The following is a 27,433-nucleotide window of genomic DNA, read 5'->3' on the forward strand; positions in this document are numbered from 1 at the left end:
CATGACTAGATATAAATTAGAGTAAAAAGAAGGTACACTATATATACTATAGTCACATGTAGTCAATTTATGTACAGGAAATTTTATAGAAAAAATATTTTTTTAAAATTAAAAAAAGTTAAAAAAAATTAAAAATTAAAAAATAAAAAATTAAAAAATTAAAAAAATTAAAAAAATTAAAAAAAAAATAAAAGAAAGTATAAAATTAGAAAATATGAAAATATGAAAAAATTTAAAAATAAAAAAAATTAAAATAAATAATAAAAATAAAAAATAAAAAATGAAAAATAATAATAAAATAAAAATTTATAATTTTTTATTAAAAATTCTGAAAAATGATAAATGCAGCTGCAAAAATGCTAAATGTAGTTGGCTATTATGTTGAATGCAGTTGGCAAAATGCTGAATGCAGTTGGGCAAAAATTACAAATAAGGGCACAATAGTATTTTTGCCCCTCCAGGGGGTATCTCAAAGAAAGAATTTTAGGGGTGGACTTATCCCTATATATTTTCTATTCTAGGGGTGTATATCAAATGGACCCTTGAAAAATATTCCATCAGCATGGTTTTAGATACATGGTCCCATCTAAGAATATTTTCTAAATTTTGGTTTGCCCAATAAGTCACAAATTGTTGGTTGGGAAGATGAGGATGTAGATCAATAACAAGTGGATATATCTCATTCATTTCGAATTCGAAAATCCTCCAAATTGCTTCTTGAGCTGAGATCCATCGGGCATCCAAATCCTCCGAATTTCGATCTTTTGTTCTTCAGAATTCTGTGAGATATTAATGGCCACTCTATCATGTCCCTTGTAGATATACTTGTACAAATACTTCACTGTTGTCACTCCTGAACATATCTCGACATTGATATGACAATTATATCTAGTCAACAGATACGGATTGTAAGGTACCACACACTGATTATTAAGTTTAGCTCGACGAACTTCAACATTAATTCCAGTATTTCTTCTTCTGTAGATTGGGTATCCATCTTTACCTTGAATTGTGCTTTGACAATATGATCGTGGATAATGATATTTGCATTTTCCATCAACCATACAAGAATTTTGCTTGTTATTTTCTCCACATGGCCCATGCATCATACGCTTGCAAACTAAGGCATGAAGTAGAGGATATTGTTCTTCATCTGGAATTTATGCGCTAACAAATCTATCAAAGTTATCGGGACTTGTTATCTTATACTCGGACTTCATTATTACCAGAATGTGAGCATGAGGCAAGCCTCTTTTCTGAAATTCGATGACATGGACATACACAACAACTTTTCCAAATATCTATTTCTTAAATAATTGATCCAAATATCTCTTTCTTAAAATCTTGTAATTTTGCTCGAAACACTCTTGACGTCAAATCTGGACGATCTTGAGCCTTTTGTCCATCGTACAAGTTTTCCAGAATCTTTTTCCATTATGGATTGCACGTCATTGTAATGAAAAGATATGGTTTTCCAAACCTTTGGAGTAAAGCCAATGCGTCAAGATATCTACGACGCATATCTCTTGGTCCCCCGATGAAAGATGCTGGAATGACAACTCTTTTTCCAACTTCACTCCCTCTTGTCTCCCCTTTGAGGACACTATTCATGATACCTTGACATTATTCAGATCTCAAATTGGATTGATTTTGTCGATAATAATCCAATCGTGTGGTCTCTAATTTGATGTATATGTCGACTACATATTATTGTAGAAGACGGCTTGCAAAGAGGAGTGTAGATTGCCTAGGATTCCTTATTTGCAGTTTGTAGCAACTATACTCGCGACATGAGACCCTTTTAGTACTTTCTTCATGAACTCCTTTATGTGCATGCAAAGAAATATTGAGATTGTACTTATAAAAAAGGAATTAAGTATTTAAATATAATGGTACATGTAATTCCAAAATAGAGATATTATATATTTAAAATTTGTACGTACCTTGTTGCTCTCGTGAGAGGACATCATTAGCAGAAGTAAATGGGGTTACTCTTGAGCTTATTGGATGAGTTTCTGAAACAAAATATGTTCCATATTAATACATAAACGATATAATCGTAAAAAAAAAAATTAAACAAACATGTGTGTTGTTGTCTACCAGGAACAACAGTAGTTGCAGCTTGGCTTCCACTTTTTGGAATATTAGGGTGCCATCCTGAATCACCCTTAGGAAACAAGAGTGGGTATTGCATTGGATCATAACATCCGTAATAATATTTTATTCTGTGTCTACGGCCTGAAAGGGCGTGGATAACAATATCTCGTTCATTTGGCACGTAAGGATTGTTCCCTTCTACCCAAACAGCTGCAACTTGATCAGCAGTTAGAGAATTATAACCTCGCTGGTCTAGTTTGACGTCTTTTGAGATATGTAACTGAACATCATCCATAGACGGGTAATCATTTAACGATCTAAAGATTTTGGCATAAGGATTTTCTTCCATAATTCGCATTAGCTTGTTGACTATTTCTTCTGATAATTTGACGTGTTTAGAATTTGCATCCTGTTCTTGGTCTCTGTTTCAGTTTCCACAAAATATAATTGAAAATTCGCTGGACCACTTTCTGTTGGTATTAATCCTGGAAGATCGTGATATACCATGCCTTGTGCTCTAAAAGTGTAAACCCCGCGCTTTGCAGATGCAAGCTCTTTGTCTAATTTGACACCAAATGAGGTAAAAGAGAATATACAGTGTAAGGCACGTATAGTTTTTCGGAAGTTTATAGCCACTTCTGATTGAGAAACAAACAATTCATACAATTCTGGTGCCATTTCTATAGGAGCAAGCCTAATTTTTCCGTTGCCACAACAAAATGTGGGAGGCTCATATTCAAATTTGATTGCATGACAATAGATGCATGCAAGGACTTTTTTCAATTCATGAAGCTCCGAGCATGCAGGATCATAAATGGTTAAACCTAATGAAAAATTTCGAGGAGAATTATAAAATTTAGTTTGATAAATTTATTTCGTAGACATAGTTTCAGTTATTTCTGAGAACTTACCATTTGATATTTGAGAAGGTATCATTTGTGCTCTTAGAAGCCAACGAATTGGTGGAGTTCGATGTTTCCTTGTAACAGCAATTGAATCATTTTGATTATAGAAGACATTCTTGTACAATGTGTATTGGCTTCCTCGGAATTATGATCATTGTTCGCAATACTTGTCTCTTTTTCCTTCTTCAGCTTATTGCGGTTCATAACTTTGTCTATATATTGTCGTCTCTCTTCAGGAGTTAGTGCATCGTAGTTTCTCTTCATCCTGCTTAATCTTCGTTGTCTCAATACATCTATAATATAATATTATCATAAAAATATGGTATCAACAATATTTAAAAAATTGTTGACTTATATCAACATAATTAGGGTATAGGTAAATGTTTAAATTTCAAACCAGAGACTATACCTGAATTTGAGTCTGGAGTTGAATTTTGATTTCGCAACATTATCCAAATCGAGATTTATATAAATTAACAATGTAATAGATTTGATGAGATTTTTTTCTTCCAATATAAGAGTGTAACTCAACAGTAGGTTACAATTTTCATTCAGTGTATTTTGTACTTGATATAAATGTTGAGATGAGTGTGATTACAATGAATAACAGTTACAATTTAGAGGTATACAAACCACGCATCATGACTTTTCACGTCCTCCATCTATAAATATGAATTTATTACTTATTTGTCTATTCCAAATACATGAATCTCAATAATTACAATGTAAACTCATGAGTGTATCAGAACTTGTGTAGACGTAGTATTACATTAATTAATATTGTAACTCATTCAATTCAATCAGTGCACTTTCGAATTCATCATCTAGCAAATGCATATTAATGTAATATTTTATATATATTCAATTAAAAATGTAGTATGACTTAGTTGTCCCTAAATATTTAATAAATTAAGGGATATTTTGGTCTTTTCAAAAAATGGAAGAAATCATACAAGATTCGTCCTTTTAGATATAGATATAGATTACTCGTATTATTTTTTAAAGAATTGTGTCATAATAAAATTATAAATAATTGGCCATAATAAAATTATAAATAAGACATAATGCTTGCTAATTTAGTTATAAACAATTGGCCTAGATTTACATGTATAAACTATATTCATAAACAGTTAATTTAGTACTGGTTAATGTACTAGTAGGGGTTAAATCCATGGATCGGGTCGGATCGGATCATAGTTAACTCTTTCGGAAAAAAGAAGAAAAAAAAAGACAATTTTTCGGAAGTGAAAAACTAATTCCAATTATGTTCCAAAAAAATTCAGAAATTGGCAAAATCGAAAGTTTTGGATCGGGAACCGAAATCTCATACATATTCCAATTGCTTCCAAATAATTTTAGAAAGATCGGAAATCAGAATTGAAATGAAAAATATTGTTCCAAAATCGAAAACTTTTGGATCGGAATCGGCAGAAATCGGAAATTCCACCCCAATTTCCCTTATCGGTACTAGCCATATATTGTAAGTGAATAAACAATTAAGTTTTCGAGATCCACATGTTTTTATCCGAAAATTTCCAATTTGTAAACAGTTTTTTCCATTCCAATTTAATGTTTTTTTCTTTAGTGTTACCCATCCGGAAGGGGAAAAAATAGAAGTTATCCGATGTGTTAATTCCAATCCAATCCGTCTGATTTTCACATCAACTTGTGATATTTAACATTTTGATCTCCATGAAATATTTTAATCAAATAAGAGAGAGAGAGAGAGAGAGAGAGAGAGAGAGAGAGAGAGAGAGAGAGAGAGAGAGAGTTACATAGTTTAATAAAAATACGAAGTTACATAGTTTAATAAAAATTACTTAAAGAGTCATTCTTTTGGGTTTGTCTAGGGTGAGATACCCCATGTTCTAAACTTTTATGAGATATGCATTAATCACCATTAATTTTCTAAGATTAAATCTGGACCCTAGGAAAATAACATGGCTTATGTTCTAAAAAATGAAGTATTTTACCAAATTATCCTTCGATTATTTCTTTATTAAATTAATATAAAATTGATTAACATTGAATTGTCTAATTTACCCCCTACTATATTTTAATTAAATAATTAATTTAAATTCATTTTGACCGAGATTTATTTGATAAATAATCGAAAAAAATGCATTCATTAGGAATAGAACTTGTGACCTCTTAATACATTAATCACTCCTAACCATCCAAGCATATTAACTTATTATGATATATTTAACAATAATTGTATAAATACTGTTAATTCAAATATTAATTGCAACATTCATTATTATTAAATGATATTAAATAAATTATTAACAAATTTAATAAAATAAAGTTTTAAAAATATAAAGAATTGCAGTTCAATACGCCAAACATCTATCATTAATTATATAATATTAGAAGTATTAATAAACTCCACCATTTAAAAATGTAAAGAATGCTCAATTAAATATAAAAAAATGCATAACTTAATTCAAATTCACTTATGTTATTTAATCGATAGTGTGACAAATCCAAATAAAAAATAAAATAATATGTTTGTTTAGAAGAAGAAAAAATTATAACTCATTCCAATTAGTAGTTTTCTTACTTTAAAATAAAATTATATACTACAAATACTATATTGTGAATTTCTTTTAATATTTAATTTAATCAACTAGTAAGATTTGAATCGATGAAGTACAAATCCTTTCAATTAGTAAACATTATTCAAATATTTTAATCGGTTGCTTAACTATTGACATAACATGTTACATAATTGATTTAACTATTTATAAGTAATGTCTAATATCTTTTTAATTCAATTTTGTCATAAAAAATAGTAAATTTAATTCCTAACACATGTAAGAACATAATCGTAAATCATAATATTTTATCAAAGTGTAATATTTGAACCAATTAAGCTCAAGTGCTTTCAATTCGTAAAAATTATTCAAATATTTGAATCGATTCATTAGCGCGCTCAACTATTGACAAGAACGTCTTAATCAAATTAACTATTATTAATTAAAGTGTAATACATTTTTAATTCAATTTTATCATAAAAAAATAATTCCTAAATTACGCAAGAATCAAATCATAAGATTAATTAAAGCGTATGATTTGAATCAATTGTAAATATTATTCAAAAATTTGAATCGATTAAGTTCAACCACTGACAAGAACGTATTAATCGAGTTAACTATTTATAATTAAAGTCTACTATCCTTTTAATTCAATTTTAACAACAAAATAATAATTTAATTCGTCAAATCGTAAAAATCATATCGTAAATCGTAAGATTTAATCTAACCATGAACCGATTAAATCTTACGATTTTTACGAATTAAATTTTATTATTTTTTATGATAAAATTCAATAAAAAAAAAGGTTACTAAACTTTAACTATACACAGATTGATTAATACGCTATTGTAAATTATTGAGTTTAACCGATTAAAATATTTGAATATTGTATACGAATTGAAATGAGTTGAGCTTAATCGATCAAATCTTTGAATATTGTTTTTGAATTGAAAACACATGAGTTTAATTGATTCAAATATTACGATTTAATTAAATCTTCCAATTTACGATTCAATTCAAACTTCAAATTCTTTCGAAACTCATTTTTAAATTACACGAGTTGAACAACATTTCCTTAGATTTTTAAATTATATTATATAAAGATTTGTTAGTATGGGATATTTTTAATATATAATAATAATAATTATATGAGAATTAATAATTTATTTAACATTATTTATATAAGTTTTATAACCATTATAAATTGTAGCTTTGTGATATATATCCGTATTGTTAGTTTATTGTCAATTATGTGTTGTGTCTTAATGGTAAGTATTCTTGTGTGTTTTCAGATGGTCACGAGTTCGAATTCAGGTTGATGCAATTTTGGATGGGTGGTTTAATGATTTTTACGAATAATGATATAATTGACATTATAAATTTTAATTCAGCAATAAATATATATTTAAAATTGCATTAAAAATATAGAGGGTAAAATTGACATTACATTAATAATATATAATGGCCGATTTTTTGAAAATATTAATTATACGAAGGATATTTACGACAATACGTAAATGAGGAAAAAATGGATTTTTTGGCAGGGACACGTGGCGCAATATAAATGGGGTATCTCATAAAAGTTTAGAACATGAGATCTCACCCTAGAAAGACCCCATTCTTTTATGGTGCTCAAGGCTAAAAGCACATATTTCTTCTTAAACACCAACTTGAATCTTTCCCACACGTTTTATTTACACCTTATATTATTTATTCGTCAATACATACATATATATATATATATATATATATATATATATATATATATATATATATATATATATATATATACATTTCATGCAAATTGGCAGAGAGTTGAGCTGAAAATGTAAACCTCATCAAACCCCTTCCTGCAAATATGACAAATTTCGAAACCAGTTTATTACTTATGCTCAAACTCAATCAGAAAAAAAAGTACACACACATGCACATATATATAAATATACACACACACACACGTGTGTGTGTGAGTGTGTGTGTGTGGGAGAGAGAGAGAGAGAGAGAGAGAGAGAGAGAGAGAGAGAGAGAGAGAGAGAGAGAGAGAGAGAGAGAGAGAGAGAGAGAGAGAGAGAGAGAGAGTTACCCAGCCTTCCCGCAATATGTGGGACTTTCTGGGGAGATGGCTTAGGCTTGTTCTTGGCGGATATCCGAGCCTCCCTGAGAGAATTGTTAAGGATAATTAGCACATGGAGAGACAAGACCACATCCATTGACTGTAGTGATAATTAAGAAGTGAAACTACAGTTTTGTAATATGGCCCAAATGTTTGCCAGCCGAACTTCAATGCATTATAAATATGTTGGTAAATACACGAACCGACGAGAGCTTGAGGTACTTACTCTACATAATCATAGAATGCCAAAGAGCTAATTAATGCACAAACTTCGACTGAAATATTACCTCACAAAAAAGTTGGCAACGTGTTGAGTGACTTGAACGGCATCTTCCGAGTGTGGAATCCCTGATAAGCCCCACTCAAACGCATTTTTCTGGACCAGATATGCCATTTTTTATCATTTTTCAAACAAAACAATTTGAGTATTGAAAGTCTCCAATATAAATAAAATTTTAATACAGATAATACCTCTGGATGCCACTGAACAGCAGTCACCGGATACTTACGTACTTGAACCGTCGAAACATAGTCCTGATACAAATTGATCATACGGGACATGATTAGTGATAAATATCGGGTGTCCAAAAGTGCACTTGAAATAAATAAATCTGTGGGGAAACAAATTTGAAGTTACAATAAATATCCTGTACGTATAGGTGGTTCCTTAGATACCTTGCCGTTTTTATCTGTACTAGTTGCTAATATCTTGAAGAAACTATCCAGACGTGCGTCCCTTCGGAACTTCGCAGGCGATATCCCATACTATCACACAAAAGGTAGAGAAGAGAAGGATTATTATTATTTTATTTTTATTTTTGATGAAGACGGAGAGCATTTTCGACTTCTTTCCAGCAGAGAGCAGAAAAAAGGAAAGAGGGGAAAAAAATTAAAAGAAGGCAAAAAGAACAAAGCAGAATAAGAGTATTAATGCCCCTTGAACTTGATTTATCTTAAAGCACTCGCATCATATGAAAACACAGAGGAATGTTAACTTACACTATGATTTTGCATAACCAGGCATTTTGTACTCAGTTTATTTCGCAAAACCTCAGTTTAGTTTGGATCGGAATAAGTACTTTCGAAAAAATTCTGATTTTCTTCGAAGTGAAAAATCCGTTCTAATTCCGTTCCAACAAAGTCGGAGACTCAAAAATTGGAATGAAAAAGTTGGTTTTGAAATCGGAAATATTAGTATGGAATCAGTGCAGTCCAACCGAGAACTATGAGTTGCATATTCTGGAATTGTCAAGGGCTCGGGTTTCCCTTGACAATTTTCAAGTGCAGGAGGAAAATCAATGCAATCAAAAGTAGAAGGGGGTAAAGTAATAATAACCCAAAGTACAAGGACGGAAAGTGGAATTTACCGTATAAATAAAAAGGAAAAAAATTGTAATTGCAGATTAAGCCCAGTAAATAGTGTGCTTATTGGGCCGAACATCACTTTGTACTGGGTAAAATGTGACTGTTGTTATCCTGTGTATAATTGGGTCCTGATATTAATATTTTGGTCTTCATTTGTTTTATTCTTTTTCAAACTTTAGTCTGAATTTATTCCTTCAAAAATTATTTAGTTGCAGCCATTTATTATCTATCGTCAACTTTAATCTGAATTTATTCCTTCAAAAGTTATTTAGTTGTAGTCATTTACTAACAAATCCGACAATCAATTATACATTGGCGTTGCATCCTTGAAATATATCATTTTAGCAATTTGCACTCTCGAAATAAATTAATAATATTTTACACCATCTAAACACAATAAATCATGTACAACCCCAAATGAGTTTTTTAAACCAGTGAAGACAATTTAATATTTTTAGTGGTATTCTTTTAGGATGTCAAATGTCAAATCATTTTTTATATTCATCAATCAAAAAATAAAAATACATTTCATCAATATATTTAAAAAAAAATATATTTATTACCACAAAAATGTATTTTGTGAAAAAATATTCTTCAGCTATTTCATTATCAAGTTATCTGAAAATCATATTTTCTTATAAATATGTTTGCCTATATTTTCAACAATTACAATAAATGATCCATTGATTGAATAATTTAGTGATAAAATTTTATTTTGTAAGAAAAATATAGTTTTTTGCCCCATAATCAGCCATGTGCATTATTCAATTCATGGTACATTGTGAACGGTCAGGGCCGGTCCGGCGTAATCGGGGGCCCGGGGCGAGAGTATAAATGTTCAGTAGTTCGGGGGTAAAAAAGAGTAAAAGAATAAAAAAAAATCACATTTATTTTTAAAATAAATTTATAAAAAAGAAAAAAAGAATAAAAGAGTAAATTTTTTTTTTGATAAAATTAGAAAAATATTTTTTTTAAAACCATAAAATATTTTTTTCACATAAAAATACATAATACATATATTAAAATTTTAAAATTTTGGGCCCCTATGAAATTGGGCCCTGGGCGTGGGCCCTGCTCGCCCCACCCCAGGGCCGGCCCTGTGAACGGTTTATTATATTTTAAGGGTATAGAGTGTTATTATTGTTTCTCAATGGTGCAAAATGCCAAAAGACACTATTTAAGGGTGCAAATTGAGATTAAGTCAATATATTAGCCTAAATTAAATCATAAGATTAGCTCCCATGATTTTTGAGATTAACACAATAAATGAAAAGATACGCTACAATAAAATACTAGGTCACTTCATGATTTTTATATTAAAAAATGGATAATCAATTAATGTTATTATGGCCTATAAATTAATATGTAGTTGGAAATGATTTTTCATCAAAGTGTAGTGTGAATAAGGAGCGAGTGTATTATCATGGAGGCTAGAAAATTGTTTACCTTTGTTTTCTTCTTTTTGGCATTTGCTTTTGCTGCTCGTAAGTTAATTTTTCCCTTTCAAATCTCGTTTTCGCAAGTCTTTAATAATTCATTAACATTTTTTTTTCTATTTTGTTATGTTGTAGAGGAGAGCATGGGCAAAATATGTGATCTTACACTCAAAACCAGTTGCGTTAACGACGCGAGTTGCAAGGTACAATGCCCACCAGACTACCCAGTTGGCCTTTGTCTGCTTGGACGACCCACGCGAGTATGTGTATGTCGAACCGTGAATTGTTAGTCAAACATTATTTTTCTAATTGATCTCGGCATATTGTAGTTTCTTTAGCTACTAGTTATGATGAGTTTTGAATAAAACGTTACAAAAATCGTCTTATCTTTATTTCTATTCTACACATTGTGTAACTATTAATATTGTGAAACAATGTTATAAGATTTCTACAAGTTCAAAACAAAAATTGTGCTATTATCTACACATACATTTTTTACGTTATTTATTTGGTTCGACGGAGATTTCACGATTAATTAAAAAGAATTGGCATTATACATTCAACAATTGATCTTTTTGAACAAATTATAAAATATTACTCGTGTTATTTTTTATAAAATTGTGTCACGAATCTCGTAACTCAGCTATACAATTGGCCATAATAAAATTATAAATAAGACATAATGCTTCCTAATTTAGTTATAAACAATTGGCCTAGATTTACATGTATAAACTATATTCATAAACAGTCAATCGGATCATAGTTAACTCTTTTGGAAAAAGAAGAAGAAAAAAAATTCGGAAGTGAAAAACTAATTCCAGTTCCGTTTCAAAAAAAAATCAAAAATTGGCAAAATCGAAAGTTTCGGATCGGAAATCGAAATCTCATACATATTCCAACTGCTTCCAAATAATTTTAGAAAGATCGGAAATCATAATTGGAATGAAAAATATTGTTCCAAAATCGGAAATTTTTGGATCGGAATCAAAAGAAATCGGAAATTCCACCCCTATTAGTACTAGCCATATATTATAAGTGAATAAACAATTAAGTTTTCGAGATCCACATGTTTTTGTCCGAAAATTTCCAATATGTAAACAGTTTTTGTCATTCCAATTTAATGTTTTTTTCATTAGTGTTACCCATCCGGAAGGAAAAAACAAAAAAAGGAAGTTATCCGATGTGTTAATTCCAATCCAATCCGTCTGATTTTCACATCAACTTGTGATATTTAACATTTTGATCTCCATGAAATATTTTAATCAAAATATAAATAAATAAAAAGAGAAAAAAAACGGAGTTACATAGTTTAATAAAAATTAGTTAAGAGTCATTTTTTTATGGTGCTAAAGGCTAAAAGCACATATTTCTTCTTAAACACCAACTTGAAACTTTCCCACACGTTTTATTTACTTACACCTTATATTATTTATTCGTCAATATATATATTATATATATATATATATATATATATATATATATATATATATATATATACATTTCATGCAAATTGGCAGAGAGTTCAGCTGAAAATGTAAACCTCATCAAACCCCTTCCTGCAAATATGACAAATTTCGAAACCAGTTTATTACTTGTGCTCAAAATCAATCAGAAAAAAATACACACACATGCACATATATATAAATATATACACACACACACACACACGTGTGCGTGTGAGTGTGTGTGTGTGTGTGTGTGTGAGAGAGAGAGAGAGAGAGAGAGAGAGAGAGAGAGAGAGAGAGAGAGAGAGAGAGAGAGAGAGAGTTACCCAGCATTCCCGCAATATGTGGGACTATGATTATAAATAAGGTTATCGAGCACTTTCCGGGGAGATGGCTTGGGCTTGTTCTTGGCGGATATTCGAGCCTCCCTGAGAGAAGTGTTAAGGAATTAGCACATGGAGAGAAAATACCACATTCAATTGACTACATACACACTTTCGTGATAATTAAGAAGTGAAACTACGATTATGTAATATGGCCTAAATGTTAGCCAGCCGAACTTCAGTGCATTATAAATATGTTGGTAAATACACGAATCGACGAGAGCTTGAGGTACTTACTCTACATAATCATAGAATGCCAAAGAGCTAATGCACAAACTTCGACAGAAATATTACCTCACAAAGAAGTTGGCAACGTGTTGAGTGACTTGAACGGCATCTTCCGAGTGTGGAATCTCTGATAAGCCCCACTCAAAAGCATTTTTCTGGACCACAGATATGCCACTTTTTGTCATTTTTCAAACAAAACAATTTGAGTATTGAAAGTCTCCAATATAAATAAAATTTTAATACAGATAATACCTCTGGATGCCACTGAACAGCAGTCACCGGATAGTTGCGTGCTTGAACCGTCGAAACATAGTCCTATACAATTTGATCATACGGGACATGATTAGTGATAAATCTCGGGTGTCAAAAAGTGCACTTGAAATAAATAAATCTATGGGGAAACAAATTTGAAGTTACGATAAATATCCTGTAGAGGTGGTTCCTTAGATACCTTGCCCTTTTTATCCCTACTAGTTGCTAATATCTTGAAGAAACTATCCAGACGTTTGTCCCTTCGGAACTTGGCAGGTGATATCCCGTACTGTCACACAAAAGGTAGAGAAGAGAAGGATTAATTTGTTTTTTGATGAAGACGGAGAGTATTTTCGACTTCTTTCCAGCAGAATAAAAGTATTAATGCCCCCTTGAACTTGATTTATTTTTTCCAGAAACTGTCACACATTTCATGAAACATAATTGCAGATTTGAAGTATACGACAATATTTCGTTTATTGGGTAACCTACTTTTTTGTTTTGTTTTGAGGAGTTAGGTGAGGGGTACGAGCAGTAAAAATGTCATTCAGAGTGCTTAAAGGAACTTATCTTAAAGCACTCACATCATATGAAAACAGAGAGGAATGTGAACTTACACTATGATTTTGCATAACCAGGCATTTTGTACTTAGTTTATTTCGCAAAACCTCAGGGAACCTGAGAAAGGAAATTGATATCTTTGATTAACAATACCAATCTACGATAGCAGAATAAGATATGATCAAACCCTTGTGGAAAGTGGAACGCGAACATCAGGCGTGAAAGATACTCATCTCTCAATGGGAAGCATTTTGGAACTTGGAACCTCAGAACATATGATTAAACAACGGTAAAATTAATGCAAAAGTAAATCACAAGAATCCTTATGTGGTTTATCATCTTGTAAAAATCAATCACCATTCTAATCCACAAAATTTGGAAACTAGGTATCAGATTTTGTTTATCCAAAAGGTAAAGCATAAATATACAATCTACTAGATATCCAAAGGTGGAAGGAAATCAAGACAGGCACTACGCACATAAGAAATAGTAACATAAATTCATCTAATAGTCGTTAACTTCAGCTCCAACAGCCAATAAATGTACCAGCCACTAAGAAGTTGCAGCAGATCTAGTTAGCAGTAATGATTCATGAACACTCAAAAATCGTTGGAAATTGGACACTTACCTCGAAATTTGAACATTCATGCTTGCATCATAAGAGTCTATAAATTTTTTATAAACTATATACAAGAAACTTAAATGGAGAAATTGGCGTGTCAAGTACTATATGAGCATCGTCCTTTATGTTAGTCTAACACGTCAAAATCATCATTAAATAAGTAATGTCGACTAAAGTTGAAATACTTCCATCCCAAAACAAACTGAAAACTTATCGTGAAAAAGTAAGTGCAGTTATATTACCTCTGAAATAAATTTCCATTCACATCTATGTTATCCAATGTAGTAGCTTGATTTAGTGCATCGAATTTCTCCAGGATGTTTTTTTTCTGAACAATAATAAAATAGTAGCGTTAGATAGACCAACACATCGAGGCCGATCAAATCAATCTACGTCGAAAGAACTAGAATGCAAATTAGAAGTCATAGCATAGTCTAAAAGCGGCTCAATGCAAGAAAAATCCTAAGAAACGAGCTTCTACACAGTACCATGAGTCAAACTGGCAGAACTTTAATACACACTGATGGCCAGTTCATAAATGATTTTTTAATGAATCTCATAAAGCTCGGGTCGACATGTTTTCCAATAATAATGACAGATTTAATTGACAAAAATATATGTATGCATGCTTCGAGACGGCTTACCTCACTGACGACCATGGTTAATAGTTCAAAACCTAAGCAGATTGCAAGCAAAGGGAAATGATGCCCAGCATCGTTCATTCTCCGAACATTCTGCAACAAAAACAGATACAAAAACAGTCATAAATTCATAACTCATAAGTCATAAGCTACTTGAAAAACACAATTAGGAAGGAGAGAAAATAGTGGTTACAATTTTAGCACAAGTATTAGAGATTGTGATGTACCTCGAATATTGACTTGACAACATTAAAGTAGGAAGTTCTTTTGGAGCTCCCTCCAGTAAAGATCACTCCATTGACCAAATTGAGTTTCTGCAATTTACCAATTCAAATAATTACATGATCCGAGAGACTGAAAATCGTTGAGTTTGCAAATGTATGGAAATCATGAGCCGATTCATAGATTAACAAACCATATGTATTAAGGAAACAACACAAATTATACACCTAATCACACAGTAATTAAGCAGTGATTTACCTCGTTATGAAGCTCCAAGGGTTCGTTGTAGATGAGGGGGATAACCCTAGCACCGGCGGACTCAACAAACTTCACATAAGAGGCGGCGATGTACGAGGCTTTGGGGGCGTTGTTGAGGCGGCCGCCCGCCCCGTCCCCTGGGTGGCTGAGTATTCCGATGACCGGACCGAGTTTGAGTTTGGGGTTCGCTCGGGGCAACCGCGAAACCGCATCGGCCTCCGTAGTGGAATGAGCGGCGGCGCCGCAGCAGCTACTGGGGCAGGGGATCCGGAGACAATTCAGCGTGTTGGAAGAGGAAGCGGCGGCGGCGGTGGCAATAGAGGACCGTGGGAGAGGAGAGGAGGAGGTGTTTGAAGCGACAGAGTTACTCGCGGCGGAGGCTGAGGAAGGCGGAGTAGGATTTGGTGGCGCCATTGACGGTGGTGGTGGTGGAAAGGAAGAGGAGAAACGTTGAGCGGCGCAGTAGAAATGGTATTACTGACATGGAAATAATAGCTTTGATTTATACTGCTACAAATTCGAGAATTTTCCATTTATCGTGTGTGTGTGTGTGTGTGTGTGTGTGTGTGTGTGTGTGTTTCTCAGTTTGGTTGGGAACGACGAAGGTAGTACCAGAACGGGAAAACCACGGCGGCGGTGTGGTGGGTGAAGGTGGCGTGTAACGGTAATATACGATCGGGAATTTCGGAATATAATATTTATAATATATAATTTTAAGTAATTTTTTGACTATTTTTCTCCTTTTTTAACATTTAATAATATTTTTTGGTGAACTTTTTCAAAATCAGTAATATTACATTCTAAATATATACATTATTCCACAAAGATATATTGAAGTTCTCAATCCTAAGTTTGAGGAAAAAATTCTTTTCTTTTGTTTGTGGATTTATTTTAAGAAGTTCTCAATCCTAAATTTGAGGAAAAAAGAAATGGATTTTCATTTTATTCTTTTCTTTTGTTTGTGGACTCTCCCAATTTTTTATTAAACTTTATTTTAAAAGTTCAAGTATTATTAACTACTCCTCAAGAAAACTTAATTAATACTTTAAGCCCTTAAAGAGAAAAAAAAAAAAAAAAACAACTACGAGGCCTTTATTTCAATTGCGCCCAGTTAATTTTGACGGAAAAACTAACGGACCTTACCTTTATCAACCACAAAGGAGTTTATGTGTTGCAAAAGTTTGTAACTACAAGAAATTTAGGTGCAATTTCCGAGAGTTGGTATATAGCCTCTACTATTGGAGTAGAGATCTAGGGTTCGAATCATGTCTCCCTCTACTTCACCAATTTCTAACAGGATTTGAATATTTAAAAAAAAAAAATATCATTAGGAGAGTACAAATGAAGATCAAATTCAAAGATACTATTGCGTGTTATAAATACTGAGTTTTAAATGGGACTAAATAATTTTTGTTCTTCAATGGCTTTTTTTTTTTTTTTTTTTTTTTTTGACTATACAAGCATTTGCCAACTGATCAAATAGGGATAAAGAATTGAAGCATAATATATATACATGGAAAGATAGAACGGGGTATACATTTACGGCGTAACGGAGATTTGTTTTTGACAATGTCGACCGAACAACTTCAGTGTTTCTGGTACAACTCTGAAAGCGTCTTGTACAACGCAGATGCTGCAGGAGGGCGAGGCATCGAACCAAGAAGAATATCTGCTGCAGATATGGATTGGTTTCCGTAAAACCTCGAATTTTCTTGTTTTCGGGTCTTCACTATATTCCCTTCGAGAGAGCAACCCACAAACGCACCTGCAAAGCGCAGTAGTTAGATAATATTTCTATCGTATATTAAACCAGAAAATAAACATGGAGAATATCAACACGAATTTCGCATGTCATTTTTTTAGGCAGTTAAGCAGAAGAAGATTCACTTGGAAGTTGAAGTTTAAGCACATGGAACAAGTAACATAGTTCTCGATTCGACTATTCTGGTGAGAATAAATAAAATAAAAAAAATCTGAAGATTAACTGCGTAATTAGATTTACAGCAACATATACTTTTTTTGTGAAATGCCTCCATACATAGAAATAGAATACATAAAGTACCTTTACTGCAGCTGTATGTATAGCAAGCAGCATAACCACCATCGCCAGCTCGTAAATCAGCTTCAGCAGCCCTTCCAACAATACCAACAGCAGCACTTAAACCTGCTCCAACCGACAAATGAGCATTCCCACTAAACGTCTTGACAGCCGAATTTGTTCTCAGCACAATAATAAAATCAGTCAATTCCCCGCCAGCCTGTCAAAAACAAAAGCAACTTAACGACAACCTCAATTTTTTGTTCTATTGATCAATCAAGAAAACATACGTTTGAGCCTCGTTTTTGGGCCATTATTTCTATTTCATTTTCGAGAGAGGGATACGAATTAAAAATAAAAATAAAAAAGTGGGAAATTCAACTCACGAACCTGCACTCCCCAGCCAATGCCGAAGGATGCAATGGCAGATGGTGGCGACCAAGATCCATCTTCTTTACGAGCAACAACTATCCCGGTCCCAACATTGTACGTAACCATCACTCCGACTTTTGCAACAGTTAAGATAGCAAGGCCCTTAGCTTGCTTTAATATTGCACCCGGTATTGACTTTTCGGGTGCCAATTGTCCAACCTATAATCGACACAGTAAAATTCTCAACCACATAACTCCACAAACATACAGTAAACCCACAATGCGATGCACAAAATTCCCACCTTGTATATAAGAGAAAGCATACCTTAGTGTAACCTTGAATGGTGTTTGTTGCCTTGTATATCTCGTACTCCATAGAATGGACCCACGGGAAGTTAAGCCAAGATCTCAACGTACTCAAATCCGTCAGATCATGAGTTGGCGGCTGCGCCGCACGGCTAACTTGGTTCATCAAGCACGCCTGTACGTCTTCAAGCCGAACACAGCACACGTCACATACTCTCTGTGGGTCCCCCGTTCGGAACTTTGAAGGCAACAAACTCCGTCCCTTAGAGCAACTATTGCAGAAAATCCCCCCACAGAATCTGCAGTGATGCCTCGAACACATGATGGGATGAAAACGGACATTGCAAAGCATACAAGCAGAAGAAGCACTATCGGGCAACCATTTTGGAGGCTCCGATTCCAAAATGTCCTTCATTTTGCCGAAGTTAGCATCCGTGAGAGTTTGAGCCATCTCTTTCCAAGCTTGCTCAAGAAGAAGGCTCGACATCCATGATATGCCATATGCGTGTGCGTCGTAAGAAGTAAGAGCGCTGATTTTACCTCTAGCTGCTAACATCATATCAAGAACCACATCCCACATGGTCATCTCTTTATCTTCCCCGATAAACTCGTTCCAACCCAAGTCGCCGTCGGGCAAGTGGGCCCCATTCAAATAGAGGCCCCTGTTCCATTCCATTTCATCGTGTGGCAACGGTGGAACCGAGACGGGAATCCAAACACCCGTTTCTTCCGAAAGTGGTGTGTCGTAATAAAAACAATTATCCACCTTTTGATTGGCAGAAGCTAGCTCATGTTTTTGCTCATTGCTAGCCCCGCTTAGCTCCATTTCATCCTCTCTTTCGACTGGATACTCCATGGATTCACGTGTATCATTATCTGATAATCCCAAGTTAGAGGCTCCTCCCACATTCATATGAACATCTTCGATAACCTGTGTATTAAGAATTTATCTAAAATGTACATCGACATTGACCACATATTGAACAGAAAGTGAAAAACAATTGACTCTGCCCTTCACTTCACATTAAATCATTTCACACATAGGTTATACTTATACAAATATATCAGCATAAGATGTATGTACAGATAAAACCAACAAAACGGGCAGCAATGAATTACTATTTTGAATTTTCTGACCGATTTCATATATTATTATATGCATAATATTTCAAAAACAGTGACACTGTAAAATTACTCAACCAGTCACATTCTCAATTGTAAACCTAATACGAAATCTCACTTTCATCTTTCCGTAATTTCACTTTGCAGACGAAAAATAAATAGAAAACTTAATTCCGAATATAACTTAATTCAGGCTCCTTAATTAGTTGACCAATTCGAGCAAAACAGACTGTATAGTTGGTAAGTAAATCAAAGCAGACACAAACTCAAACTCTAACGGATCCCGGTTAATACTATCATGATAATTACTTCTCGGGTTAAAATCTAAGGATAATTCCAATTAAAGCTTATATTCATCAATTGCAGGAACAAATATACTGTTATGAAAAATAAATCCAAAGGAACAAACCATAAACAAAAGAAATGACGCAAGATATTTCATGATCACGTCATCTTAAATAGCACAGCAAATCGGAATTTTTATTTTATTTTATTTATTTCTACATCAAGAAATCCAAGTTATGAACAGTGCCAACAGAACCCAGCGCAAACAAGTAGCAAAACCCTAATTAGGCATAAATTTCAAAGACGAAAAAAAAAGTGTTTTTTTTTTTCAAAATTTTACCCTTGAGGAGCAATTTTCGGGCTCGCAATCGTCGAGTTGAATTTGGGGGTACTGCAATTTGGCGGCCATGGACGAGGTCTTCAATTCCTTCGCCAAGATTAGTTCATCCTGAGAAATTAGGGTTTACAGAATGTGGGCAACATGGAAACGGAAGGGGAAGAAATCTAATTATTATTGAAACCAAACGTAGTGTAGTTCTATACGCTTCCTCTAATTTTTTTATTGGCAAAAACCTCTCTAATATTATTTTTGACGAAATTTAAAATAATTAAATTTTCTTGAAAATTAAATTAACACAAATTATACATGAAAAATATAATAATTAATCATTAATATTAATGCAGATATAAAGGGTTATATTGCCAAAAGATTAAGGGCCATAATACTAAAATGAGCAAATTACGACCACTCTTGAGATAATGTAAAATTACGAGAAAAAAAAATCTCTCTTGTTTGTATGCATAATTACAAACACCCCCCTCCTGTTGATAAATTTAGGAGAGTTTATTCGGTAAAATTGTACATAAACTGCAGAGTAAGCCAAAAATTCATATCGTTTGGCTTTGGTCCGATAAATAAACGATTTACCAAAATTTTATTAAATTTTTTTATTTTTTTAAATTAATTTTAGTTTAAGTACTAATATATATATATATATATATATATATATATATATATATATATATATATATATATATATATATATATATATATATATATATATATATAATCGGTATGTACAAATTTTCGTACGGTTCGATTCGATCGGTTTAGCAGAATGAACGCCTAGGTAAATTTGACTCAGTAAGGATGATAATATATAGTTGATGAGTGGTTGTAATTATGCAAACAAGAGGGATTTTTTCGTAATTATACCTTCTCTTAGGGGTGGTCCGTGATTTACCCATAACTAAATGATGTCGTTCTTTAAAATTTACACCTAATATTGAATTATTATTCAAACAATTAGTTTGATAAAACTTTATTAACACGTAAATATAATGAGAAGATTGTACACTACATACTAATTGACAAAAAAAAAAGTCTTGTGGTGTATTATTAATTTTTAAATAAACAATGAATAAGAAATATTTCATTTATTTGGTATGTATTTAATTATTTAAGAACACACAAAAGAACCATATATATTCCTCGAAAAGGAAAATAATGCATTTAAAAGAATCGTACGTATGATCGCTCAATTATACATAAATCAATTGGTCAACATTTTCCCTCTCAAGAATTGTGTTCGTCGAAAGTCAAACGTGTCCGTATGCTATTTCGAGGAAATAGAAGAACTCCAACAATCTTCCTCTCAACAACTGCATTACAAAAAATCAAATTTGTTAAATTTGCTCGATTATATATCGGTAAGGGTTGGTGGGAGTCCGTCGAACAAACATTCCATAAATACACAAAAAATCTTATCGTAAAAAAAATCATCTCATAATGTACAATATTATTTATGACATCCTTTTTATTTTCAAAAATATTTCATTTAAAGTATATATTTATTTATGATACATATGTTTGCATCATTACATTTCCTTGAATGCCATATGCTAGATGCATCAATATTGTTCAAATGCTTCGTACACGGCTTATACTATGCTACACCGGGTGAAATACACCGAGTAGATCTTTACCATTCATATACACACAAACACACACACACCCACATTGATGTGTGTAGATCAACGGTAGAAATCACCCGGTGTAACCTTCACCGGGTGTAGCATAGAAATAACCCTAGTTAACTTCATCAATTATCCTTTTTGTTTTTTTTAAGTTTATTCTATGTCATACATTTATTTATTTTAATTTTCTTTTCCTTTTTCTTTTACTTAAATCTATCATTTTCAAGATAATACTTTAAATTCTGCACTAATGATAAAGCTGATTTACATGTAACGATAATTAAACTACGTATATGATATAGTAATTTAATTATGGACGTGCAATATTTACGTGGTCTTTTAATTTAGGGTAAATTATAACCACCCCTGAGGTATGGTAAAATTACAAAATCCCCCCTCTTGTTTGGATAATTACAACCATCCCCTCAACCCCTTAATTTTAGTGAAATTCTCGAGATTATATGAAATATTATCACTTTTGTACCCGTTTTATCCCATTCGAACTCTATATTTTGAAACAAGATGATTATAATATGTGTTTTTTGGCTTGTATATATCAGATTGCGTTGCATCAGAAACTGTATTTTTACACAACACGAGTACAAACTAAAACAAATTCCACGAAATCTAGATGATTATGTTGAATTTGACACCATAATGGTGGAGGTGTAAGAAAAAAATAGTTGAGGGGTAGATGTAATTATCCAAACAAGAGAGGTTTTTTTTGTAAATTGACCATACCTCAGGGGGTGTTTGTAATTTACCCTTTAATTTATAGTTGGCCAAATACTTATAATTATAATTTTTGAACTTCATTATACTTCTAGAACAATTAATTGTTAAGTCACCTTCAATATTAGCTTAACTTTATTTCCAACCTTTTATTTAGGATAAATAAAAAGCATGGATGAATAATTGTCGTGGTCCTAGTAGAAATTGAACCACTCAAAGGATCACATAAAAAAATTAAAATAGACTACAAATATCCAAATTAAATATGGAGAAACAATTAAATAGGGCGTAAGGGGAATGAATATGATTGACAAGGGACCACATCTGCAAATATTAATATACCTCTAAATTTGGCCCACACAAAATTCTAGTATATCCTCCTATTTTCGTTACATTTCAATTTCATTTTATTTCTATGTTACTTTTACCAAAAATATGGTCCCACACGGGTCGGGTTGCCCCTGTCGAGTCTTCCTTTTATTAATTTTAATAAAAAGTGTAAATTACAACCGTCTTTTGATGTATGGTCATATTACGAAAAAACTCCTTCATGTTTGGGTAATAACAACCACACCTCAACTATAAATTTTCTTGCACATCCACTCTTACATTTTCAAATTTAGTGGAATCTTCTAAATTATATGGAATACTCTCAATTTTGAACCCGTTCTATGATAAAACTTCTATCCCATTCGAACTCCACATTTTGAAGTAAGATGATCATAAGATGTGTTTTTGGCTTGTATATATCAGATTGTGGTTCATCATAAGTTGTATTGTTGCACAAAACGAGTACAAACTAGAGAATATTTCACTGAATCTAAATGATTATGTTGAATTTGACACAATAAGGGTGGAAGTGTAAAAAAATTCCTAGTTGATGGGATGATAGATTGAATTCTCCAAACATAAGGATTTTTTTCGTAATTTAATTATGATTCAGGGGTTTGCTTGTAATTTACCCTAATAAGAAAATAAACTTAACACCCGCCTAATTATCATCTTAAAAGCTAAAATTTAATAAGGGTAATTAACACTTAACCCCCATCTGGTTACAAGCTTTTGCAGGTGACCCTCTTATGTTCTTGACCTCCTCGTGGTTAATGGAGATAACTTCCGTTAATTTTTCCGTCAAATTTAACCGCCAATATTAATCGTCAAAGTATTTTTTTTGCAGATGACCCCCTTATGCTTTTAGTATCAGCACATAACCCCCTCGCGGTTGACAGGTAGCTTCCGTTAGTTTTTCCGTCAAACTTTACCGCCAATATCAAACGTCAACATATTTTTTTTGCAAATGAACCACCTTGTTCTTTCATTTTTGCAGATGACCCCTTTGAAATTCGATAAGCGCGGTTAGGTTTGGCGAAAAAACTAACAGAAGTTACTCTCATAAACCACAAGAGGAGTTATGTGCTTATATTACGAGCACATGGGGGTCGTTTGCAAAAACTTGTAACACAGGGGGTTAAGTGCTATTTACCGATTTAATAACTGTAGATATTTCGAAAATTTTATTGTGGTAATTTGATCTTCAATTGCACGCGTCAACGCTGAATGGCATTGTCGTAAATATATATATATATCTCTATCCCTCTTTTGGACGCACATTTACACACAGAGATACACACACTGAAAAGATCAGACTGTTGTTTTGGAATTTAAGGCCGCTTGTGGGGGGTGAAAAATCTACATATCTCCAAACCCTAGTTTCCGATAATATCCTAATATAGCTTCATCTCTTCCGATTTCTTCCTCGATTCTGGTTTTCCTTTTTCGGTTTTTTTTTGTTTGTGTTTGCTTTTGAATTTCATATTATCCGTCGCGAAAAAAAAATTTAGAGTACTTTGCTGCAGTTCGTGGAGTTGTTGTAATCGGTAATCAGCCACCCCGATGAGTAATATCGGTTGATTTGTCGGAGATTCCTGTTCGATTGTGCTCCTGGGTTGAATAATCGGAATCGAGATTTGCAGTTTTTTTGTGGTTTTAGTTACGGATTTGCCGATTTCCTGCAGATGATTGGTTTCTCTGAGTATTTCGTCTTGTGATATTTTTGTGGGTATTGTTTTATTTCTCGAAGTTACTGAGTTGGATGATTTAACCGAGTTGGGATAATTAGGGTTTCAATTTTAAAAAAAGGTAAATACTTGGTTGAGGATGATGTCTGTGGAGAGATCGTTTGAAGCATGGGAGGAGGTGCAGCGCCACGGTCAGGATTTAGCCGATAGGCTTGCGAATGGTTTCACGGATTTAATTCAAACTCATATTACTCCACCCTCGTTCCCATGGCCGAACCCTCCAATGCCGAAGCTGTTTGAAGTCGAGTTTCCAACCCAGAATTTCATGAAGAATGACTTCGGGATCTCTCTGGATAGTTCACCGATCAATGGAGTTTTCGATATTGGGAACAAAATAGGGCAGGCGGGGGTGGATTTCGGGGCGTGTTTAAATGGTGTGGTTCATCAGTTTTTCAGGCGGCTGCCTGTGCCTTTCCGTCACGGTGAAAATGTGGCGGTGGCGCTGGGAGGGGAGGAGCATGGATCGAGGTCGAATATGGGTATTACTCTGCAGGAGGATTTGGGGTCTTTGGCAGAGCGGTTCAAGGAATATGGGGTGTCTGAAAATGGTACTGTATTCGTAGAGGATTCGAGCGAGAGCGAGACTGTTGATGTTAGTGCAAAGGCATTGAAACATTTGGGTCGATCGCAGGTAAATATAACTATGTGAACAGATAATTTATCGTTAGGCAAGACACTGTTTTCTTAGCATATTCGTTTATTAGTCTTCTCATTAAAATGGTTTGTTATTGGATAGTTGACGACTACTCGCTATATGGCTATGTATAGTGTCCCAGATACACCGTGCATTCTAAATTTCAGGATTATCACGTTATTTGAAGTAATTGGTTATGTAATAAATTGCTGACATCTCTGTTATGCATGCTTGTGTCTGAGTCACAACTCCTTACTTAAGCATTAGTAATTGATGTTTGTGGCTGTCTCGTTTTTCAATTCACCTTCCTATACTTTTCCTTACCTCTCTGTTGTTTAAGTTCCAATTTTTCTCCATATGCAGGGTACTTTCAATGTGACAACAACCTATGACAGTAGAACTAGCAACATCGAAAGTTCTATGCTTGCCAGGGGAGATTTATGGAGAGTAGAGGCGTCGCAAGGAAGTTCAATATCAGGCAATCAGAATTCATCCCTTTTCCTTGTTCAGCTCGGGCCTGTACTATTTGTCCGTGATTCCACACTTCTGTTGCCTGTACATTTGTCGAAACAGAACTTGCTGTGGTATGGATATGATAGGAAGGTACGGAGTACTAATTAAGCTGTTATAAAATGTTAATTGATAGTTTGTTGAGTTGCTATTGTCTAGTTTTGGCATAGTTGCCGATGTTTATGTGAGTTCCCTAAACGAGTCAGTATGATTTATCCCGTGGTCATTCCATCTCTGTAATTTGAGTAAATACATAATGTTTGTCACTGGATATAGTTCACTTTTGTGAAGAAGTAATACTAGTGAATAGCAAATGAATACTAGTGATATAGTTTCTCTATCTCTGTCTAGTGTCTACTTTTAGATAATTTAGTTTACGTAGTATTTCAAATGAATGGATGTGGACGAATATCATTATTTGGTTTTCCGATAAATTCTACATTATTGAGGATGTGTGGTGAACTACTTTTCTAGATGCATTCATTCACTATTAATGAAAAACATTTATTTTAAACTATAAAGTGTTTGCGTAGACCACGATTAATATAGCTTGCTTGGGTTATAACCTTTATTACTTTTCTCTTTTTAATGTTGCACAGAATGGAAGGCATTCTCTTTGTCCTGCTGTGTGGTCAAAGCATAGAAGGTGGCTGTTGATGTCAATGCTCTGCCTCAACAATATGGAATGTGTGAGTCTCGATTCATTATTTACATGATTTGTTTCATTTAAATGTTGCTGTTTTTATTATTGAGGGAGAGGGAAATATATTTTTTTAAGGTAAAGCTCTCTTTATATAGTTAGGAAGAAGTTTAGATTTCCTAACTTAAAATGCTTCTAATCTTTCCTTTCTCCTCTTTGCAGTCTTTCATGGATTTGCAGTTTCCAAATGGCCAGGTTACATTTGTATCTGGTGAGGGTTTATCGGGCACTGCGTTTATGCCCCTATGCGGAGGATTACTTCAAGCACAGGGTCAATTTCCAGGAGAAATGAAGTTCAGTTTCTCTGCCAAGGTACAACTATGGTTATCTTTGCTCTAGTAAACCGATATTTAGATACTAGACGAATCAATGAGAGATCAGAATCAATCTACTCTCCAATTCGGGCCATGAAATGTTTTTATCTGAACTTATTTACGACATTTGTTCTTCTGCTTGACCATTGAGCACTGATATCGTTATTTAATCTTGTGAAGAATAAGTGGGGAACACGAATAACACCTGCAGTGCAGTGGCCTGATAAATCATTTGCTTTGGGGCTGGAGCAGTCGTTGGCGTGGAAGAGATCCGGCCTCATGGTGAGGCCAACCATCCAATGCAGGTAATAGTGATTGCTTTGTTCGTTATAAAAACCTACATTAGAAGTCCTGTTTCAAATCCTTTAATGCTCGGTTTTTATTATTTTTCTTCTTTGAAAAATAAATTCAAATCCTGTTACAAATAGTAGCGCAATTGGAAGCCAACCTCGAACCCTATTGATCAAAGTTAGGTGCAAATGCCCGTATTTCACATGTGTATGTTTCTCTATTTTCAGTTTATGCCCAACGTTTGGTGGAAGATGTCCTGGGTTGCGGATGGAACTTACACATTCTGTGAAGGAGGAATTGAATCTTATTTGCGGCTGTGCCCTCGCGACACATTCTTCTGCGTTTGCATCCGTAGCTGTAAGTTACTCTTCATTGAAACTATCTTTCTCGATTGTGTTTTATATTTTATCCAAGGTTAATACTGTGAACTTTATGTCTTATTTAGCACTATCTGAACATGGTTGGTGTTTCTTTTCTCATCGGAAGTGGTAATAAACGTTTTATGTTGTTTCCTCAAATACGAAATCTAGGTTGGCAGGTCCAAATGGAATGGGAATACCGGGAACGCAGGGGTAGTTTTAAAAGTCGAAACTCCTCTCGGCAGTTACGGGAGACCCTCTTTCTCTCTTCAGTTGAATAGCGGTATCGAGTTTTAAACGTATCATCTTTTGGTTTTGGTTTTTGTCGACTGCCTTTGCAGTTAAATTGTAAATATAGTAGTAGCCTTCATATCGATGTATGTTGATTATAGTGTCTTTTGAATCGCACTTCAAAGTGCAAGTCTCTTGTAATTTGCCACTCTTTTGTTAGCCAGTCATGGATTGATTAATCGAGCACACACAAATCTGTGAATCCTTCGGTTTTTAAGGGGATTGTATGGAAATATTTGATGTGAGAATATAGTTTTGATTGGGCGATTACACAACAATTGGAATTGGCCTTTTATCTTAAGCAAGTGATTGAATTTATCAGAAAATTAGGTTAACGATGACCTACATGCTAGGTGTCT

At 33.5% G+C, this 27,433-nt stretch overlaps 3 protein-coding genes, 1 long non-coding RNA gene and 1 pseudogene across 4 annotated transcripts; 2 read left to right on the top strand and 3 right to left on the bottom strand.

The window, feature by feature from the left end:
• Window positions 1-1,308: 1,308 nt before the first annotated feature.
• LOC105950571 (uncharacterized) lies at window positions 1,309-3,266 on the bottom strand (annotated as a pseudogene).
• Window positions 3,267-10,402: 7,136 nt separating this feature from the next.
• LOC148768779 (uncharacterized) lies at window positions 10,403-10,931 on the top strand. The gene is made up of 2 exons (XR_016033258.1): window positions 10,403-10,501; window positions 10,589-10,931. It is a non-coding gene; the product is annotated as an uncharacterized LOC148768779 (long non-coding RNA).
• Window positions 10,932-11,819: 888 nt separating this feature from the next.
• Window positions 11,820-15,857, bottom strand: LOC105970363 (gamma-glutamyl hydrolase 2). The gene is made up of 10 exons (XM_088822343.1): window positions 15,066-15,857; window positions 14,813-14,899; window positions 14,589-14,678; window positions 14,187-14,272; window positions 13,379-13,439; window positions 12,961-13,050; window positions 12,762-12,824; window positions 12,576-12,664; window positions 12,225-12,326; window positions 11,820-12,009 (listed from the first exon to the last, which is right to left on the bottom strand). Exons 1-10 carry the CDS (start codon window positions 15,477-15,479, stop codon window positions 11,976-11,978), a joined length of 1,116 nt encoding a protein of 371 aa, XP_088678469.1. The 5' UTR covers window positions 15,480-15,857; the 3' UTR covers window positions 11,820-11,975.
• Window positions 15,858-16,551: 694 nt separating this feature from the next.
• Window positions 16,552-19,881, bottom strand: LOC105970431 (RING/FYVE/PHD-type zinc finger family protein). Its single transcript, XM_012995252.2, has 5 exons — window positions 19,529-19,881; window positions 17,801-18,712; window positions 17,494-17,694; window positions 17,128-17,323; window positions 16,552-16,830 (listed from the first exon to the last, which is right to left on the bottom strand). The coding sequence occupies exons 1-5, from the start codon at window positions 19,595-19,597 to the stop codon at window positions 16,652-16,654; spliced, it is 1,557 nt and encodes a 518-aa protein (XP_012850706.2). The 5' UTR covers window positions 19,598-19,881; the 3' UTR covers window positions 16,552-16,651.
• Window positions 19,882-23,413: 3,532 nt separating this feature from the next.
• On the top strand, window positions 23,414-27,352 carry LOC105970389 (uncharacterized). The gene is made up of 7 exons (XM_012995198.2): window positions 23,414-24,606; window positions 24,973-25,212; window positions 25,719-25,808; window positions 25,982-26,131; window positions 26,314-26,438; window positions 26,652-26,781; window positions 26,955-27,352. Exons 1-7 carry the CDS (start codon window positions 24,055-24,057, stop codon window positions 27,078-27,080), a joined length of 1,413 nt encoding a protein of 470 aa, XP_012850652.1. The 5' UTR covers window positions 23,414-24,054; the 3' UTR covers window positions 27,081-27,352.
• Window positions 27,353-27,433: the final 81 nt, after the last annotated feature.

This window comes from Erythranthe guttata, chromosome 8, assembly GCF_056151865.1.
Source record: "Erythranthe guttata isolate IM_541 chromosome 8, IM_541, whole genome shotgun sequence".
Taxonomy (NCBI): Eukaryota; Viridiplantae; Streptophyta; class Magnoliopsida; order Lamiales; family Phrymaceae; genus Erythranthe; species Erythranthe guttata.